The sequence below is a fragment of the Lycium ferocissimum genome, chromosome 9 (assembly GCF_029784015.1).
Source record: "Lycium ferocissimum isolate CSIRO_LF1 chromosome 9, AGI_CSIRO_Lferr_CH_V1, whole genome shotgun sequence".
NCBI lineage: Eukaryota > Viridiplantae > Streptophyta > Magnoliopsida > Solanales > Solanaceae > Lycium > Lycium ferocissimum.
In genome coordinates, this window is record NC_081350.1 from 57,407,578 (window position 1) to 57,428,577 (window position 21,000).

Sequence of the window (21,000 nt, forward strand, 5' to 3'; positions counted from 1 at the left end):
TACATTTACACATGACAGGAGTAGCAGCATAGACTTGAATGAAAATGTCTTTGGCAGGATTACAAGAGTGGTATTAGTATGTGTACATGCTCATTCTTTTGTAATACTTCTAAAGATCTGTTCATTTAAGAAACTAGAGACAATGGCAAACAAAGTGCAACATAATGTCAAGGAGATAACAGCTGCATCTGAAGAAAAAATAGAAGAATCCTACTCCATCCTGGAAGCCTAAATATTTATTCACTAGACTTTGAACCATAGCACCTGGTGAGAGCTTGTAGGTGTTTGAGATGGTGTCAAGTCAAGGCCAGAGGATCTGCAGTAGACAAGCTTCTATACAGTTTTTGGATGTAGTTTACAATTTCATTTCTGTTTTTATGATTTTTGTTTATTTCTTTTTTTCTTTTTTCCTTTCTTGTACAGAAAACTTTCTACTTTAATAAAGCACTGCCAAACTTGGTTTGGTGGTTTTCATTCAAAAAAAAAAAAAAAAAATTGTATTAGGAGTTCCAACAGAATTGACGCCAACGCTACCGCTACATACAAGCAATCTCTTATGCTTTTCTGTTATCGACGTGGCATCTTATGACAATTTCATTAAAATGCAACCAGTTCTTTACAATTGACAAAAACATTTGTCTTTTTCTTTTGAATATTAAAGTAAAACTCAACTACCGTATTTATGAGAATTCATCAAACTCTTAAGATGATTTATTGAATTTATCCTAATCAGAAGAGGAAAAAAGTTGGGATAGTTGATAACTTCACGGAAACAAAAACGACTCTTTGGAAATTGGAATCAACAAAAGAAAAATCAGTAACCATATTGGAACTAACTACAATTAAATTGACCATCTGCAAAAAAATTTCTGTTGATTCTGAACTTTTAATATTCCTTCCATCCCACGTTAGTTGCGCTTTTTGAAAATTAATTTGACTAATTTTCAAAGCTAAGTTGAATTAATCAACTCAATACTTCACGATTAAAATTTGGATGTTTAGACTATACGAAAAGTACTACTCCCTCTCATTTTAATTGTCGCTTTAACTCAAATAAATTATCTCAAAATCATGTTACTTTAAAAATTCAAGACTGAAATTGGCAATTATTTTCTATACTCTTAACATTAAAATTAAGAAAGTATAGTTTCATTTTTACTTGTCTATTTTATTAAAGATAGATATCCATCTTTACTTGTCTAGTTTGAAAAATCAAGAGATAATTTACCATTTCATATCTATTTTACTTTTATTATTAATTATTGGGTTAGAAAGTTCAAGAAATTGTTAGTGGTTGCACAACTTTTAAAGTATGTTTGATTGATTTCAATTATTATACTGGCTTATAATAATTAGGAGTGGTATGATAAAATTACAACTCTATGTACATTTTAATGGTGTGATAAGTCAAATAAGGACGAAGGGAGTAATTATTATGTATTACTTCTCGAAAGTCAATTTAAGTAATTTTTGAAATCAAATTAAATTGATCAATTTAATATTTTATAATTAAAAATATAAATATTTAGAAACTATACAAAAAACCATACTTTACAATTTTTTCATGTTCATTTAATAGATATATATAGTACATTTAAAAAATAAACATAGACTTTTAAATTATGTGATCCTAAATTAAAAATGTGTGTAATATACTAAAATATCCTTAAATATTGTGGTTATTGTCATACGTAAATATAGTAAAAATTGGAATAGTAAACTTGAATTAAGACGGAGGAAGTATACTTGAAAAACGGTTTGAAATAAGTAATTAATATTATGGGTAAACACATGATCTTCTCTTGTTATGTTAAAAGTGATACGTAAAAGTGAATATGCAGAATCTCTGAATAAAAAAAAATAAAAGTGAACAGAGGGGAGTATTAGAATATCTGTGAATCTTACGTTTATTGTCACGTAATAGGATGTATGAATATTTTTTGGAATAAACTAAAAGGGAAAAGTGTTCAAAACACCTCTAACTTTGGCGAAATTCTTATCTTGGCTCCGCTTTGCGGGATGTATGAATGTCCCCAACTATTTTTGTGTATTATTGAGGGTATATGACTAAAAAAAGAAAGAAAATGCCTTAACGTGACTAAAAAGGAAAGTAAGATAGGGACGGAGCGAGTATATTTTAAAATATTAATCAAATTTTATATACTACTATTTTAACTTACCAAAAAGCTGAAACATGAACTAATTTGGGACGGTGGAGAAGCCAAACATCATCGTAACTTGTTTCTATGGCAACCCATTTCCTAATTTAACCATATATGAACACCCCCCCCCCCCCCGGTTCTCCCTCCATCTACCCCACACCCAAAAAAATTCTCCAGCCTCAACAGAAGGTAGCCATGGCAGTTTTCTTCAATGCCCATTTTTTATTCAGTTTCTTGATCATATCCTGCTTTTTTCCAAGACAAATACATGGGTCAAAGTCACTATTCCATCTACAAGATGTTTTACCAGTGTTACCTGGACACGTGTCATGGCCCCTAGTCAACTCCCTCTACAGTGCTGTTGACCTTTTACCCTCTTTTGTTGGGGCTGCAAATAATAATAATACACTTCAATGGAAAGGTGCTTGCTTTTATGAAAATACTGCTTGGTTGGAACTTCATCACAATACTGCAAGTAGGTTTGGTGGTGGCACTCTTCATATCAAGGTTTTTTTTTTTTAAGAAAAATCTATTTTTGCAACTTGACAATTATTTCCTGAAATGGGTAGTTATTGTCAATTAAAAGATTTGGTTCTATGGAGGTCTTGTTCCATGTCTATGTTGGTTGATTAAGATCTTAGTGGGCGTTTGGATATAAAAAATGTGAAATTTGAAAAAAAGTAGTATTTGGACAGAAGTTGAAAAATGGTATCTGGAAAATGGAGTTGTGTTTGGACATGAATACAACTTGGAAAATGTTGAATTTTTGCGAGTGATTTGGAGTGAAAAATGTGAAAACAAGTATTTGGAGTTTTCGAATTCCGGAAAATTGTTACAATTCTATGTCCAACCATGTTTCCGGAAAAATGTGAAAATTATTCATGGCTCAAGTCAAACATGGACAAGTAAAAACGGACGGAGGGAGTAATTAATTAGATGATAAGTTTACTATATCACCCTTTGAATAAAATAAATTCAATGTTTTGGGAAATGATTATAGTTAATAATAAGGGAAATTAGGAATTAAGTGGTAAATTTTGTCTTGGTTTTCCAAACGGGACAAGTAAAAGTGGACATCTATTTTTAGTGTAGTGGACAAGTAAAAATGGATGGAGGATGTATTTCAGTATATATAATTAGAAGTTTTGGTTCCATGTCTATGTCGGTTGATTGGAATCTTACTACCTGAAGAGGGTTTAGTGATTTCAGGGAGTTTGAAGTTGGGGTGCTACTTTTGGGATTTAGAGTGTTTGTGGTACGAAGGAAAATGTTTTCTTGGAAAATAAGTGAGTTTCTTACTTATTTTCTAGTGTTTGGTACGTAAGCATAAAATTAATGTCCCAAGAGCATTTATATGTCATCTAGGAAAACACTATGGGGGTAGGGAGGGGGAGTTTGTTTGTTTGTTTGTTTTTTTTTTTTGTTGGGGAGGGGGGGTGTGGGGGGGGATTGGATGGTTAAACATTTCCGATGAGATCCATGGAGCAATTCTTAGATAGAAAGCACTAGCTCCCGGTGCAACTTCATAAAAAGCAATCAAAGAGAAGATTGAAGAGAACGAAACACATGTATTACAGCGGTTCCTTTTTTTCCTAGAAAACGTCCGAAACAAACCTGCTACAAACTACGGAGCAGGGGTAAAAATATGATAAGTAGAGACAATGAGTTGGAAGGCCACTTATGGAACTTGTTTTCCCTACTTCCACTAGGGAAGTCATCTTCCTAATTTTTTAAGGAACTTGTTTTCCTAGAGAAAATGTTTTCCAAAATATTTTGACCAACCAAACTCGGGACAATTGGAAAGCCCCTCCATACCAAACACACCCCTAGTTTAGCCTAGTTCAGAGATTTTAATTTCATTATTGTGATCAACTCGCTCTTATTCACAACATGAGTAGTATTTTTTCAGTTAATATTCATTGGAAATATGGTGTGCATGATTGACAGATTTGGTTAGCTATGAAGAACCCTTGCAGTTTCTATTTTGAATCTCGTTTTCTGTTTGACATCTGTTGCTTTGTGGTGTGAGGGATGGAAAACTCGGTGGAAGTTAAGCTTCATTCTTTGCTATGAGCTCTAAAAAATGGCTTTTTATCTAATTAACACTATCATTTGAATCTTTGCTGCATGCTGTTGAAGTATCATGTATAAACTGCCAATCTATGCATTAATTTATCTTATGTTGTATTTCTTGGTTAACATAATTGTATACTGTAGTTACTATCTTGAGCGTAAAGAAGTTGCAAATACCAGTGTTTCCTAGCTGAAGTTGATTAAAGGTTTTGTATCGGTCAGTAAATTATGAATGGAATTAACAAAAAACATTTTGGGATGTAAAATGATTTTAGCCAATAGACTCAGAGAAGTATAAAACATTTTGGTGTGTTACCTGTATACACTAATCTTAGCAACTGGGATGGATCTCGAACTGCTAAAGGAACTGATGGTCAGGGAACCAGAAAGTGTGCAAGGTATACATCCGGGCTAAGTTCGCAAAACCTTGAAACTCAAGTCAATAATATTCTTAAAAATATATCTTAAACAAATTGAAGGTGAAAGAAATGTATACATAGGAAAAATGAGATAATTGTGAATGTAGATGCTCGCCTTGCCTCGTCTTTTTTTCGTTTTTGTTATTTATCTGTCTCTCTGTCCGCATGTGTCCTCTATATTCTTGCTATTGTTGAGGATAAAAGGGCTTTATAGTTGCTCATGGCTGTAGAAGATGGCTTCAACTTGGTCACTTAGGGTGTTCTCCTGCAGCTGAGTATCCAGCAGTTGCACTCTTTTCTAGGTATTGGATGTTTCCATTAATTGATATTTCTTACTATTATTCAGGTCAGCAATGCTCACAGTTACACATGTATGGACCTTTACATCTTTGCAACCCCATATCGCGTGAAATGGGATTACTACGTTTTATCTCGTGAACACACTCTTCAAATCAGTGAGTGGGAGTCTCAAGCCGAGTTAGAATATGTGAGTTGCTATTATTTCGTAAATGAACTTCATAGACATTAATGTAAAGCATCAATTGTGATAAGAGTAATGAACTCTAAAATGCAAATGCAGGTGAAACGTAATGGAGTCTCAATTTTTCTTATGCAAGCAGGAATGTTGGGAACCCTTTCAGCACTATGGGATGTTTTCCCTTTGCTCACAAACACTGGATGGGGTGAAAATTCAAATATCGGATTTCTGAAAAAACACATGGGTGCTTCATTTGACCAACGTCCTCAACCATGGGTCAGCAACCTTACCACTGAAGACATACATTCTGGAGACTTTCTTGCAATATCAAAAATTAGAGGTCGTTGGGGTGCTTTTGAGACGTTAGAAAAATGGGTATCTGGAGCTTATGCTGGCCATTCTGCTGTTTGCTTGAGGGATGCTCAAGGAAAGTTGTGGGTTGGAGAATCTGGACATGAGAATGATAAGGTACTCTTTTAAACATTTCTTTTCGCTTTCACGCGATGGTACTTTCGTCATTGCTCTTTCTTTCATTGGGGGAAAAGGCAAATTTTATAGTTATGTGGTTCCATGCTCCACAACCACTCCAGCGACAAAGGTATGCATCGGAGAATGGAATGGGACATAGTTGTGTTTGGTAGGAAGGAAAATGGTTTTTTGGAAAGCAAGTGCATTTCTTACTTATTTTCTAGTAGTTGGTAAGTAAAACAACAACAACATACCCAGTGTAATCCCACAAGTGGGGTCTGGGGGTAAGTAGTTGGTAAGTAAGAAAAAAAATATTAACCCAAGAACATTTATATGTAATAATCTAGCAAAACAGTATAGGGGTGGGATGGAGTGGGGGTTCAGGGGTGGGATGGTCAAGGTGTAGGTGTTGGGTGGGTGGGGAGGAGACAATGAACTTGGAACACTTATGGAACTTGTTTTCCCTACTTCCATTAGGGTCATTAGGAACTTATTTTCCTATTGAAAATGTTTTCCAAAATATTTTGACCAACCAGACATGAGAAAGTTGAAAAACATTTTTTGGAAAATATTTTCCTCCATACCAAAAACCCCCAAAGTTCCCCTTTTTGTATATTTCTAAAATAATCCACATTTGTCTATCTTGATTGTTGCAAGCATGTGGCTTTTGTTTGTAATTTATCATGGTGTGTGGATTGGCAGCTCTGACAGAAGTTACAGTCTCTTGTTTAAGAAAATATCTATGACTTTTGATGCATCGTAGTTTGGTGAAAGATTTTGCCTTCCATTTACAAAAGCACATATGTAAATATTATAGGCTTCTTTCTTTATTACATCTTTAAATTTCATATATTTAACTGTGCCATGCGTTCACATTATGGGGTTCATCAAGTTGAAGATGAAATATTCTCCTCTTCATCTTTTGTGCATTTGAGGGTTTTCTCTACATGAGATGCAAGTATATTAGTGTATTTCCACCGAACAGTACAGAGTTAGGTAACTGGGCTTTGAGATTCATTATGTTTTAAAAAATAGGTGGGAGAAAAATATTACTTATCTCACTGGAGGTAAAGGTAAAAAAGAGGAAAATCTTCAAGAGTATAAGCGTTTCTTTTTCTCCCTAGCTTCTTAGTCGCTCGTTTTTTGTTTTTTTAAACAAATTTTTGAGTTTAATGATTACTACGTAGCTAGAATTCAACTCTTCTTCGCTACTGTTGTTCTCCTTTCATTTACTTGTTGGGATATCTTTAAGTTGTAGTTAGCAGTCATTCCTATAGCTAGTTAGTTACCTGTTAAGAATGATATCTTGGAGATAAGGCTCGTAAGATTTTAAATGATAATTGATTCCATAGCTAGTGAAAATAACCACCTTGATTACTGTTAAATTATGAGCCAACTTGTTTGTGTATCTACTTTCAGGGAGAAGATATAATTGCTATTTTGCCCTGGGAGGAATGGTGGGAGTTTGAGCTGAAAAAAGATGATTCTAATCCACATATTGCATTGCTCCCTTTGCACCCTGATCTCCGTGCCAAGTTTAATGAGACTGCTGCTTGGGAATATGCACAAAGCATGGCAGGCAAACCATATGGTTACCACAACTTAATATTTAGCTGGATAGACACAATTGACGGAAATTATCCCTCTCCCTTGGATGCTCATCTGGTATGCACTATCTATTCTTTCTGATCATAGTTGTGCCAATTTGTGTTTCCTTCCAAAGCCTCTTAATAATCCTTTTACTTAGTCATTCTTTTCACTTGACACTTCAATCAATTTCTGCTTTGGCTCAAGAGCTGAGGTATGTTCTTTCAGATAAAGATTGTTATTGACTGGTGCATTTAAGATTCTAGACGTGTGAACTAAAATAAGTGATTAGCATGCATATGCCTTTTCCAAGCAGACTACTGAGCACTGATTGTAAACTATACCCCAGCAAAATTGGTTTTCAAATTGCTTATTGGGTCTCAAAAGCTGGTAAGATTTTGATGTGTTGAACAATGTGTTGACTTTTATAATGCGTATGCCATTAATTCAGTTGAATTTTACTGTGATGTTATCTGCGCATTCTCATGGAGCTACATTTGTTTGTTGGTACCTTTATTATCTGATGATAGCTTAAAGTTCATCAGAAGGTCACACATCAATTTGGCAGAGAATAATTGATGTCAACAGTTGATTTCATAGAAATATAATCGGACTCTGAATTGCTAAACGGTCAGTGGGGGATTAAAAATATAAACTTCTGCACAATTATGCTGATGTGTTTTTGTGCAAGAACATCAAAATATCATATGATGACACACTTGTGCTTTTAATTACTTTTGAGACGTATGAAGAAGGTTGAACACAAGAATGATGAGGGTAGAGTTGGGGGCATGAAAAGAGAGGACAATGGCATTGTTGGTGCTTAGCATTATATTTGAAAAGTGTTACCGGATTGCTTTATGCCTCTTCAATTTGGTGCATTTGTGAAATTTCACCAGATTTAATTTGTTGTTGATATGTTGCTCGGTACAGGTTGCTTCTGTCATGACTGTTTGGAATCACTTACAGCCCGCATATGCAGCTAACATGTGGAATGAAGCCTTAAACAAGCGACTTGGAACTCAGGTCATATCTGTTTTCTCGAATTAGTGAACTGCCTCTATTTATTGAGACAAAAAAAGGGACAAAATACACTCAGATCAGAGCAGCTGTTCACCTAGATAATACGTGTGTCCATTGAGTAACTGGTTAAATTAAGTTGAGCAAATTACTATGAAATGAACAAAGTTCAATAACATAACTGTAGTTTACCCTGAAATCCACAATGGTTTGGTTAAAAAGCATACGGTGAAAATTCTCGAGCAAAAAGCCAAGTGAGTGCAGGCTTGTGCCGTACATCTGATAAGATCCACAACTAATGATGAATAATGAATTTTGTGTCCATGCAGGGCCTTGGTCTTCCTGATGTTCTTGTCGAAGTTGAAAAGCGTGGGTCATCTTTTGCCAAATTGTTGACTATCCCAGAACAGGATGACTGGGTTTATAGTGATGGGAAATCAACTTCTTGTGTTTCTTTCATTCTTGAAATGTATAAAGAAGCAGGACTATTTGGTCCACTTGCAAGTTCGATTCAGGTTACAGAATTCACGGTGAGTTCATTAGATGGATTTTGATGTGAGCATTGGGGTTCATTAACTGGACGAATCCAAACGTACTATTTCTTTTCTTAAAAAGAAATTCTTGGCCGTTGCACTGGTGGAAGTATCTTCTGCTTATACTGTCATATTATTCACATATGCCTATCAAGTACTCCCCCTGTCCTAATTTATGTGATACACTTTCCTTTTTAGTCCATCCCAACATTTCCTTATTTGACAACAATTTAACTTTAAACTTTACCTATTACGCTTAATGAGATGATTTATAACCACACAAATATCTTTGGTTTGTTTTAGACCACAAGATTCAAAAGTCTTCCTTTATGTCTTAAACTCCGTGCCCAGTCAAACTATATCACATAAATTGGGACGGAGGGAGTAATATTTTGGTCAGTCGATTCCCTTTTAGCTACTTCCTCTGTTTCGACTGTTCTATTTTTGTGCTTCGGTTATCCCAAAATATGTACGTGGGTTACTTCCTTAAAAAACTACTGCAATTTTTGTTTACCAAATAGCTATGGAAGGCCCACATTATGCTATAAAAAATTAGTCTATTTTCTATTCTGGACCTACTTTTATATACATACACACACACACACACAAATAAAGAACTCTTGCATTTACAGTTAGTGACAAAAGTACTTCAGCCCATTCAATATTATCTCTAAAGAGGTGAACTGGGAAACTGAGAGTGGGCTGGAGAAGTAGTTTTTATCCATTTTTCAGATGTTTCTCTGACTGTGTTTTGATCCTGTTGACCTTTTTGGTGCATCTCACTCAAAGGCATATTGTTCTTATATCGAATTCCATTGTGGTATTAGTAATAAATTAGGGCTTTGTCGGTTTTAGGAGGTAATGTGTCTTTAACCTGTTGTTTTGAAGTGCAGATAAAAGATGCTTACTCGCTTAAGTTTTTTGAAAACAATACGAATCGGTTGCCTAAGTGGTGCAATGCGGATGACACAGTGGAGCTTCCTTTCTGTCAAATTAAAGGGAAGTACCGGATGGAATTGCCTGGATACAATACAATGGATATTTACGCCCATATGAATGAAAAGTGCCCATCTATGCCTCCACAATATTACAGGCCACAAAGTTGTTGACATGGCCAGCTTTCTTGCTGTGGTTTAAGGTACAAGTACTTACAAGGATGGTCTTCCAATGCTAGATTGGCGTGACAAGGACGTAGTTTGTATTTTTTGAGTTAGCTTTATATTGAAAGAGCTTGGAAATTTTTTTTCCTAGAAAACGTGTATGTCAAAGCAGACTTAGAATTAAAGTGTAAATATTAGTAGTAGTTTTGTTGATTTGTTCTGTCTGCAAAACTTTGTAGATCCTGAAACAATCTTTTACTGTTGGTCAACATCTGTAGTGTTGTAGCCTCTTTTCTGATGTAATTTGTAGAATCTTTTGCTCGAGCAGTTAATATTACCAAAAATCTGTTCTTTTCTTTGCTGTTGTGGAAGCCTAAATGTTGTTATTGGCTGCTTCCTCAATTGACGAACCTTGTTTCTTGTCTTATAGAAGAATTACTAAAGTAGAGAAGCCTTCTGGAAATTAATCTAGTTTAGCCAGTATTAACTGGAAATTTGGAAATGTCAAGTGATTTAAGCAGAAGTTGAATAGATATTGGTTGAAAATCTCATTAAAAAAATGGATCATCTTGAACAATGTAACTATTATTAGATTTACATATAATGTCGATGGTAGTTTAGTCGAGGGGCACGGGGGCAGAATCACTTCCTTTAGAACCCCAATCGGTAACTAACATGACCTTATTTCTAAAGCAGGAAAGTTGATTTTATCTGGAGTTATTTTATGTTAGGGAGTCTCCAGATTGAATTTAGTTAGGATTTACTTGCTTCAATCTAGCAAGATTCATGGTGAACTTCGACGAGAGTTTCTCTTGAAGCAATAACGCGTTGATGTAGTCGCCACCGGAGCCACAAAGAACTATCTAAATTGATTCGTTTTTGCCGATAAGCCCCAATTTCATCATAGGAATTTGAATACTAAATTGTTGCACTTCTGCATGTAAGTGCTGGAACCCCATGACCCTCGCATGTAAATGCAAAGTAGAAAGAAGGCGAATATGACCTACTGAAAGAGCGTTCGATGGACGATGGGTGTTGACAAAAGGCAGAATTAACAGATGAAAAAATTGGGAAGCTATATATAAGATGGAGAAACTTTAAGAAATAAACAAGAGATAGACAATAATTACCAAAGCTTTAGCCATATAATTATGTTTACAGCCTGTACAATAATTACCAAAGGTTTAGCCATGTAATTATGTTTACAGCCTGTAGCCATAAAATATCACTGCGCATATCCATTTAAAACTAAGGACAAATACTGATATGCTAAAGACTCAATTGAAACTCAATTCGAAATTTGAAACTTTCTAGTAGTTAATTCTATTAGTGGGTTTGATGGAATTCGTTGGAAACACTCGGACGATGCAATATTCAAAATTTTAGGAAGATAGAGTCAAATACAAAAACAGCAACAACAACAGTATAATCCCACAAGTGGGGTCTATGAAGGGTACAGTGTACGCAAACCTTACTCCTATCATGAGAGGTAGGAAGATAGAGTCAAATACGAAGTGAAATCGACTTGGAAAACATAACTGCGACAATATTTATCACGTGATATTGGTGTAGTAATACTTAGCAGCTTGCAGTTTATAACATGTGGGATCTGTTTAGATCACTTTACTCTAAAGGCTCGTTTCGTGAAAAAATTGCAATCCTTAACCCCAACAACTGGAAGTCTTGACTTGGTGCTAGGCGTTGATCCCTGCTGAAGAACTCACCAGTGCAGTATGACTTCAATGTGAAATGTGTACTAGTTATAGAGAATGGATTATTATGAGCAAAATTTCACTCTTTGCAATCTTGTATCCAGGATCATCAAGGTCCTGCTCCAAATGGAATGAACCAGTGAAGATAACTATTGGATCAAACTTAAATCGGGCAGGTCAACGAAGATTAATATAGTTGATAGCATTTAAGCCTCAGTTGTTGTTGGTGTAGTAAATAACTTGGTAGTTTGCCCTCTATAATTTGTGTGATCCGTTTGTTATGATATTATTGCAATGAATGAGACTTGAGTCCCACATATGTTAATGTGAGGCTTATATAGAGTTGGACTCTCCCACCTCAATAGCTAGGTGTTGGAGCGTAATTTTCCTAAGGTTGTATCAATGTTCCATAAGATAATAACACGACTTAAGCCATGTGAAAATTTGCGTACCAAGTACTAACAATGTGGAAATTAACCTATTTAAAGACAAAAATGCTCTCCTAAAGTAAGTATTTCATGTATACCAATTTCATTATTAATTACCGCATAAACAATCCCTACATAACTAATATGTTAACCTAACTACCCCTAATTTTATGCAAGAGGCTTGATCTTAAGAATGTCAAACCTCCTTAATTGTTGGGAGATCTATGACATGGTAATTTAGTTGCCAAGTTATTCGCCATGCTTTTAACCCTAAGTGCTGCTAGCTAATGGCAGAAAACAGGAAAGGAAGATCAAGAAATGAGGCGAAGCCTCTCACTATTTGTTTTCTACCATTGGAAAGGATGAAAGAAAAATTGAAAGGTCAGTCACTCTTCCTCTCTGATCCTACTCTTTTTTGATGATTCACTGTGAGTGCCTGTCCGAATAAGTTAGCATTTTAGACAATTTCTTCATCACAACACCTAAAGAAATTCAGATATTTTGTCTAAGCAAATTAAGAAAATAACAAAACAAGGACCTCTTCATGCTAGACAAGCGGCTTTTGAATCACAACACTTGCCCAATTTCCGACCCAGATGTCTCATTTCATGGGAACGATGAGGTACAACTTCAAAAGCATTGAACCACATGTTGTCAAGGTCTCTCTGAGCTAGGGGATGGGAGACGTCAGATATCACAACTTGAGGACGTCTGTGCTACTGAACACATAATTCCTCTTTTTTACCATCAGCTTTTGTACTCGTCGCTAATGGATGATTCTCCAGCATGAAGCACCTGGTTCTCCATCAGATTTTCCTGCACCGCCTTCACTCAGGCAATTCTTTCAGAATTTACACAGAATGGACGTACGATATTCTAGAACATGAAACGAGCAAGGCAAGTTATTCTAGTTTACCTGTAAAAGCTCTGTCATCCTGCCAATCCCGTAATTCATCAAAGGTTTTGTAACAGAGGTAATCTTGGTAGGAATAGGGGAACTTATAGAATCGCTTGGTCCTATAGAAGGAAGCTCATTCATGTCGCCAATATCAACAGGTTTAGATGTGTTGTTAGATATAATTGGCTTAACCTCTTTCTGTTGCACCAATGTTGCTCCCTCACCAAGGGAACTACCTCCATCCTGCCCAGCGACCAGTGCTTCTTGGTCGCCGACTTGAGTAACCTGACTAGTCGTTAGTGACCCATTAGGTGGCAGCGTAGCCAAGGGCGCAACAGTCATATGAGCAGCTTGGGATGAATCTGGAGGAGCTTGCGTAGCAGGTGGAAATCCATTGGTTGGGTTGACAGGTTGAAGGACAACAGGAACAACAGCACCGCGGGCTCCCACCAAAGGGACAGAAGGAGCTGTTGTTGGAGATGATACATTTAGCTGAGCCCTCCGATCATGGCCATATGCCTGAACTTGGTTTCTAACGGGTAGATGAATGTCGTTCCTTTTAATCATCTGAACATGTGGTGCCACATCATTTTCTGCTGTGACAGGATCAAAATGCCCTGGCTTAAAAACAACACCCCTGAAATTTGTATTGGAGTCGCCAATCCTAACACTGAGCAAATAACCAGCATCAAATGCAGATTCGACAACACCTGTAACAGCCTGACCTATCATTCCATCATTTGCTGGCTGACCTATTATCCCAACATTTGCAACATTAACTGTATCTACTTGTTGGGGTCGGATCTCTTTTGTTTGTTTAAATCCCGGTGGAAAATTAGCAGTTTTTACACGCTTTAGGCTGTGATCCTTGCGCGGGCGACCCCGCCCCCGCTTGACAGGAACAGTTACTGCAGCATAGGAGCTGTCCCCATGAATAGCTGGGTTCATTCTCAGAAGTTGCTGTCGAGTATCTAAACTTCCTTCCTGCTAGTCTTCTGTAGTACCTGCCTGGAAAAGACCAGTCTCATATTTTGACTCAGAACAATTATTAAGATACTTCCTCTGTCCCAATTATGTGTCACTCTTTTCTTTTTAGTCAATCCCAAAAAATGACATCTTTCTATATTAGTAACAATTTAACTTTAAACTTCCCATTTTACCCTTAATAAGATGATTTATTGCGACACAAATATTACGGGTTGCTATAGACCAGACGTTTCAAAAGTCTTCTTTTCATTCTAAAACTCCCTACCCAGTCAAACACCTTCACATAAATTGGGGATGAGGAAGTAGTAAATAAAAATGTGGCATTGCATTGGCTTGGCAAAGGGTAAATATGACCCAAAGCATCGCTTCTATTCTAGGATTGCGATTTGGGATCACTCGGGGATAAAGGTGGACAGTTCATTCAGGAAGGAGGACACCATATGCATGGGATTGCACGATACCGAGCTAAAGTTGACACAAAACCTGGACAGTAAAGCGTTGAAGTGGTAAGTTAAAACAATGGCTGTAACAGTTAAATGGCATATAGAGAGAATGGGAATTAGGCTTTTTTGACAGGAAGACATGTGAAGGTAAATAAGAGATCAGATTAAAATATGGTATTATAAAATATTACTAGGAGATAATGATTATAACTTTATGGCAATATGGTCCCAGCTAACCCAAGCTAAGTAGGACTCAGCAGATTTGCGTATAAGGAATTGCAGGGAGTAGTGAGCAAAACAAGACACCTACTATTACAGTATAAATATCCAACAGATTTATTTAATCATTCAAATTATGTGGAATATTTATATCCATTCCCAGGAGACTTAAGAATATAAGCAACACTGCAAACACCATTCCCTTTAGTGAGAAATACTACAACAACATATCCAGTATAATCCCACCATGTGCGGTCTGGGGAGGGTAAAGTGTACGCAGACCTTACCTCTACCTTTTGACGGGCAGGGAGGTTGTTTCCGATAGACCCCCGGCTCAAAGAGAGATATAAAAAGCATTAGTAATAATAAACAGTGATAATAAGCCGAAATAGTAGAAATATAGTAGGATGGCGAAGTAAAAGAAACAATCAGATAGTGCTAGAGGTAATGACAAGCATCCAAAGCAGAGTAGAAAGGCATGTCAAATTACTATCGAAATATAAGGACCTATAAGAGTAATACTACGACTACTAGTATGCACGGATAAGGAAGACAACACTCAAATACTTACTAACTCTCTACCCTAATCCGTGCCCTCCATAACCTCCTATCTAAGGTCATGTCCTTGGTAAGTCGGACCTGAGCCATGTCTTGTCTAATCACCTCTCCCCAATACTTCTTAGGCCTACCTCTACCTCTCCTAAAACTATCCCTAGCCAGGCTCTCACACCTTCGTACTGGGGCATCCGCGTATCTCCTTGGCACATGTCCGAACCATCACAATCTCGCTTCCCGCATCTTATCCTCCACAGAGGCCACTCCCACCTTGTCTCGGATGCTTCCATTTCTTATCCTATCTCTCCTAGTATGCCCACACATCCATCGCAGCATTCGCATCTCCACGACTTTCATCTTCTGAACGTGAGAGTTCTTGACTGGCCAACACTCTGCCCCATACAACATAGTTGGTTTAACCACCACCCTGTAGAACTTGCCTTTAAGTTTTGGTAATACCTTCTTATCACACAAGACTCCGGATGCAAGCCTCCATTTCATCCACCCTGCACCAATACGATGAGTGACATCCTCGTCAATCTCTCCATTTCCTTGAATAATAGACCCAAGATACTTAAAAATTTCTTTCTTTTGAATGGCCTGAGTACCAAGCCTCACTTCCATATCAACCTCATGCGTGACGCTACTGAACTTGCACTCCAAGTATTCAGTCTTGGTTCTACTCAACCTGAACCCTTTAGACTCCAGGGTCTGTCTCTACACCTCCAACTTAGCATTAACTCCACTGCGGGACTCGTCAATCATAATTATGTCATCCGCGAATAGCATACACCAAGGCACCTCACCTTAGATTTGTCGCGTCAGTCCATCCATCACTAAGGCAAACAGAATAGGGGTAAGAGTTGATCCCTGGTGCAACCCCATCATCACTGGAAAGTGCTCTGAGTCTCCTCCCACTGTCCTTACCGAGGTCTTGGCTCCATCGTACATGTCCTTAATCGCCCTACTGTACGCCATAAGAACACCTCTAGCCTCCAAACAACTCAATAGAACCCTTGGGGCTTTATCATATGCCTTTTCTAGGTCAATGAATACCATATTGAGAAATACTACAAAATCTCAATTTCATACAGTGTTTCGTCACATATACCAAAATGACACTTTCATTACAAAGAGTAGACAACTTTTCTTGATAAAGACAGAGTACAACTAATGAATATAAGTAAGGAAAAATGCTAAAGACAACTCAGAATAGCATATCTGATACCCAAGTACCTACCCGGAGCAACTTCATCCAGCCTAGAGTTGAGAACAATTTGGTATGTATTCAACATACCTTATAATGCTGGCTAGTGAAACTATTATTTACTAATCAGGACATTTAGGCACATGTGCGACAATATTACTGGGGGAATAACAAAGCAACAGACATGGACCAAAGTGATAAGTGACCAATTAAGGAAAAAAAATTTGATAGCTCCATTGTGAAGAGAAAATCACTTTTGTACAATCTCACATGGCTTTCCTTGGCAAGTTGACATGCATGGTTTTGTTATGTAGCTTGATTGCATGGAAGTGCTAAAATACCAGGTGTTCTTTCTTTAAAATATTTAAACCAGATTTACTGCAAGTCATCAGCTGGGATATTTAACCGTTGCACATGAACATGTAATTTAAATTAAGATTGTTAAAACAAATTAATATCTGAAAATACTTCTTAATCCAATCCAATAAAGGTAAAAAAAATTGCCTTTATGCAATGATTTATAGCCACACAAAATATATGTGACTCATTTAACACCACAAGTTTAAAAGTCTTCTCTTTGCTCTGAAACTCCGTGCCCAGTCAAATGGGTTCACATAAATTGAAACGGAAGTAGTACAACGTATGCTAAATGCATACAAAACCCGGACTTCCTAGGGAAGACCAATAAAGGCTCCTACACACTCATATCATTGGAATTATCAAATGTATTCCTAAAAGTTAAAATCTCTTTTTTGATAACAGAGTAATCCCCCTCTGTGATAACCCGCCTAACCCCAGTCAGCCCACATGTACAAAACCTGGGGAATATCAGCCCACCTCTCTACCTTGCTCCCACTCAACTGAACCAAAGCCCTTGGGGCGAATCCCTAATTTTTATTATGACAGTGGAGTCTGGGCTAACTTGCGCGCACCCGGATTATTTCACCGCCTACTTGCTTCCTCTCACTAGCACAGGTACCGGATAACTCTGCCCACCAAGATTTAGGCAAATGGGAAGAAATTATCTAGCATTTTTGTCTCTGACAGGATTGAACATGAAACAAGTTCTCCTCCTCAACTATTAGGCCACACCTGTGAGTGCCCCTGGGGCGAATCCTAAAAGTTCGCATCTCTCTATAAACTAGTAAAAACATACGAGGAGCGGATACAATGTAGGATATGTGGGTTCACGAGAACCCAGTAACTTTTGTTTAGACCCTCTTTATGTATTAAGAAAAAACTAGATACCAATAAATATGCAACTGTGAACCCGGTTATTATTAGTTACCAAAAGAGGAAGAACCGAGTTATTGTTGTAGATCAACTCGAGATCGTTGTAGAAACTCATATACTTTAAATGCTGGATCCACCTCCAAAACATACTTAAAATGAGCTTTTTTTGACTGTGAAGACTGAATATAATACTTTCTAGTAATTCTGTTTCTTCAAGAATAACTACTTATGAAATGCTGAAACTGAACAAACAATATTTGGCTACGTTATACCGGAAAAAGGTGCTAAAAACATAAATCTAGTTCCTTAACTAATTTTTCAATCTTTTCACAACTAAAAATATTAACATTTTTCATCCAAAAAAAAAAAAAAAAACATAAAACGAATTAACAAACCAGTTAGAACATTTTAAAGTTAAAGTTAAATAGACCCAAAATACTACAGTAATATTAGAAAACGACCATACCTTAGTTCGTAGGACTGGCACTGCTAGAAGAGGGACTTCAAGAAATGGAGATAAACAAGTAGTGAAACTTAAACCCTAAATTTTGTTAATTAGCAAAGAGAGAAAGGAATGAGAGGGATAATTAGGAAATTAATTTACTGTTGTGCAGAATTTGAAATGAGGGGGAAGGATTGCTTTTATCACGGGCGTTAACGATAGTTTTGCCTAGAGTTGAGCAAAGACAGAGGAAATGAAAAATAAAGGAGAAAAGAAAAAGAAACACTCGTATTTGGTAGTTGGTATTCTTTCGATATATATGTGACATAATTTAATCCTATATGGATTCAAAATACAGTCAAATCTCTCTATAGTAGCAGTTTTGTCCGAAAATTCTCACGTTTATAAGCATACTGAAAGGTCATGATGTGATACCGACATTCTATACTAAATCTCATTTAGTTGTTATAGACAAAAGTACGTAAACAATTAACTTTTTATGTTATAAACGAAAATAATATACTTGTAAATTTTAAAATCTCAATTGATTTTCATATCTCATAAATCAAAAATTGAAAAGACTAATAAATTAGTACTAAGTCCATAACTAATTGTACCACGTATAAAGAATTAAAATCTATGGAACGTATGCATTTTAAATTAATTGAGAATTTAAATATTTAAGTTTGACGTAAAACTCTACAATTGTAGGTCAAGCTTCGTAAATTTAGTCCCTTAGTGATAATATAACACTTCAACCGACGAAAAATTTTGTCCAAACTTTCAAAGAAAAAGGAAAATTCAATAGCTTTCCTTTGAAGGTCGTCTCGTTCCAAGTGCTTAACATTTGACTTTTCTATCTCCAAGTCAAGTAAGAGATCGAGTCTCTTCATCGACACTTTGTTGTCACATAATATATTTCTTACAAAATATTATATCACACTATTTGAGTATAGTCATATAGAGAGGTAATTTTACAAAAGAGTGTACCGCTATAACGGATGATATCACCGTCATTATATGTGCGTAATGTCGTTATAGAGAAGAAAATATAACATGAAAAATCGGTTCCAGTGAGAAAACTGTGTCGTTATAGTGAAATGATGTTATAACGAATGACAATTATAGAGAGGTTTGACTGTATACTGACATAATTGTTTACCCTCGGATTGTGAGCAACAATTAAATTTGTAAATGGTGACTAGGATATGTGGATGAACTTAATCTTCTATACTATGAGATCCTATCGAATATATATAAGTGTGTGTAATATGAACTAGTAAGTGATAACAAATATTATTGAGCAGTAATGAGAAAAACTGGAAAGGAAAAATTAGCCAATGTAGCGGATTGGTTCGGCTTGGAGATATTTCTTATATCCGCACTAAAATGCTTAAGGAAATCTTTATAACATTTTTCCGATTGATAACTGTTGCCGAATGATGAAAAAACCAACCTAAAAGGAAGGGTAGCCCTCTATTTATAGGTAATCATAAACGGGCCTTAGTACAATGTAAAAGCCTTTCTAAAAAGAAAACCCTAAAACGGATATACAGTGCTCCGATTCTCCAGCTTGGACACCCGTACCATTGTCGTTATGGCGGAACGGTTTGGTGATGCGTGGCCGCTTCATAACTGATTATCCGGACCTACATTGGATATGCTCATTTAGGTTCGGGTCTACCGTGTCCGGTAAAATACCTTCGACGTTGAAGTAGAGTTGAACGCGTTCGTGCCCATTCGGACCTATCTTTTACTCCGGTCCCATCGGAAACAAGTTGACCCGATTTTTACCGTATACAGATAGTCCCCACACTTTCCGGATTAGAGTTTCACCGAAGTGACGGGAAGTGGAAAAGACTCTTCCGGTGACTTCCTTAATAAGTTTATTCTTGCCTCGAAAATAAGCGGGAATCGTAACGTCTCTTCACGTCACGTCCTTCTGACTCTCTCGGCCACGTGTCTCTCATTCCGAATGGCCAACTCGGTAAGCTCACCGTGGCCTAACCCCCGAGCTCGCCCGTTGTTCATGGCGCAACCGAAGGAGAACCTGTTAGAATACGAGGCAGTGACATGGGCCGACGTCCATAACAGGTATGAGTCCAAAATTCGGGTGGAGGATGATCAAATCGAACTGCCACTAGGAATGGTGAACCGAGGTAAAAATGCAGATAGGTCGAAAAAGGCGATGGATACAGAGCCAAATTCATCCGAGGTAGATACCAACCGTATGGACTTCTGGAGAGGTTGGGCTTCAGGTCGGACAGGGGAAGAAATGGTCCTAGTCATCACTTGGTCGGGAATGACAGGCGTAATGAGCATAGTTCGGGAAGCCGAGGGTTACAATTTAGAAGTGACACTGGCGGGTCATCTACCAGCGGAGAGACCCCAAAGTTGTCTGAGTACAATTTCAATGTGGATGCTGCTGGAATTGTTTTGGCTATTGGCTATATTAAAGACGCGAGGTGGCCGAGGTCGCTTTGGTCCGATCCTTCCCAAAGGGATCTGAATGTGATATGCGAGTACCATGGTACTCATGGCCATAGAATGGACTGTCGGCAGCTGAGAGACAAAGTGGCCCAAATACTAAAAAACGAGCACTTGCGCGAGTTTCTAAGCGTCCGGGCTAAAGGGAATTACAGAAATAGAGATACAAACAGGCAAGTTGAGCCAGTGGAGCCACAACATGTGATCAACATGATCATCGGTGGGGCTAAAACTCCCCGAGGTCCGATGATGAAGAGGACAAAAGTCTCAATCACTGCGGAAAAAGAACCTAGACATGATCGTGAGATCCATTTCCTACCCATTTAAGACGCGGAAGGCATCATGCAACCCCACAACGGATGCCTTTGCAATCTCTATCCTTATTAATAAATCACAGTTAAACGTATTTTGATTGATCTGTGAAGTTCGCCCAATATTATCCGTCGGATACAGGGAACAAACAGGGACTACTAGACAAGATCGAGCCAAAACCCCCTCCCAACGGCAAAATGACAAACACAAAAGGGGAAAATTTCCCCCAAATATTAT

At 37.2% G+C, this 21,000-nt stretch overlaps 2 protein-coding genes across 6 annotated transcripts; one reads left to right on the forward strand and one right to left on the reverse strand.

Moving 5' to 3' along the window:
• The first annotated feature begins 2,229 nt into the window (after positions 1-2,229).
• On the forward strand, positions 2,230-10,196 carry LOC132031360 (uncharacterized). 2 transcript variants are annotated; one of them, XM_059421290.1, is made up of 7 exons: positions 2,230-2,669; positions 5,001-5,141; positions 5,235-5,600; positions 7,020-7,265; positions 8,121-8,213; positions 8,537-8,737; positions 9,634-10,196. In XM_059421290.1, the coding sequence occupies exons 1-7, from the start codon at positions 2,277-2,279 to the stop codon at positions 9,847-9,849; spliced, it is 1,656 nt and encodes a 551-aa protein (XP_059277273.1). In that variant the 5' UTR covers positions 2,230-2,276; the 3' UTR covers positions 9,850-10,196. The 2 variants fall into 2 exon arrangements, with proteins under 2 accessions (XP_059277273.1, XP_059277274.1); XM_059421291.1 differs by having other exon boundaries at positions 2,266-2,637.
• A 2,090-nt stretch (positions 10,197-12,286) lies between these two features.
• On the reverse strand, positions 12,287-18,250 carry LOC132031362 (protein METABOLIC NETWORK MODULATOR 1-like). 4 transcript variants are annotated; one of them, XM_059421296.1, is made up of 3 exons: positions 17,989-18,250; positions 12,897-13,882; positions 12,287-12,796 (listed from the first exon to the last, which is right to left on the reverse strand). In XM_059421296.1, the coding sequence occupies exons 2-3, from the start codon at positions 13,824-13,826 to the stop codon at positions 12,728-12,730; spliced, it is 999 nt and encodes a 332-aa protein (XP_059277279.1). In that variant the 5' UTR covers positions 13,827-13,882; positions 17,989-18,250; the 3' UTR covers positions 12,287-12,727. The 4 variants fall into 4 exon arrangements, with proteins under 4 accessions (XP_059277279.1, XP_059277277.1, XP_059277276.1 ...); XM_059421294.1 differs by having other exon boundaries at positions 12,287-12,805; positions 12,897-13,873; positions 17,989-18,247; XM_059421293.1 differs by having other exon boundaries at positions 12,287-12,805; positions 17,989-18,247.
• Between the last annotated feature and the right edge of the window lie 2,750 nt (positions 18,251-21,000).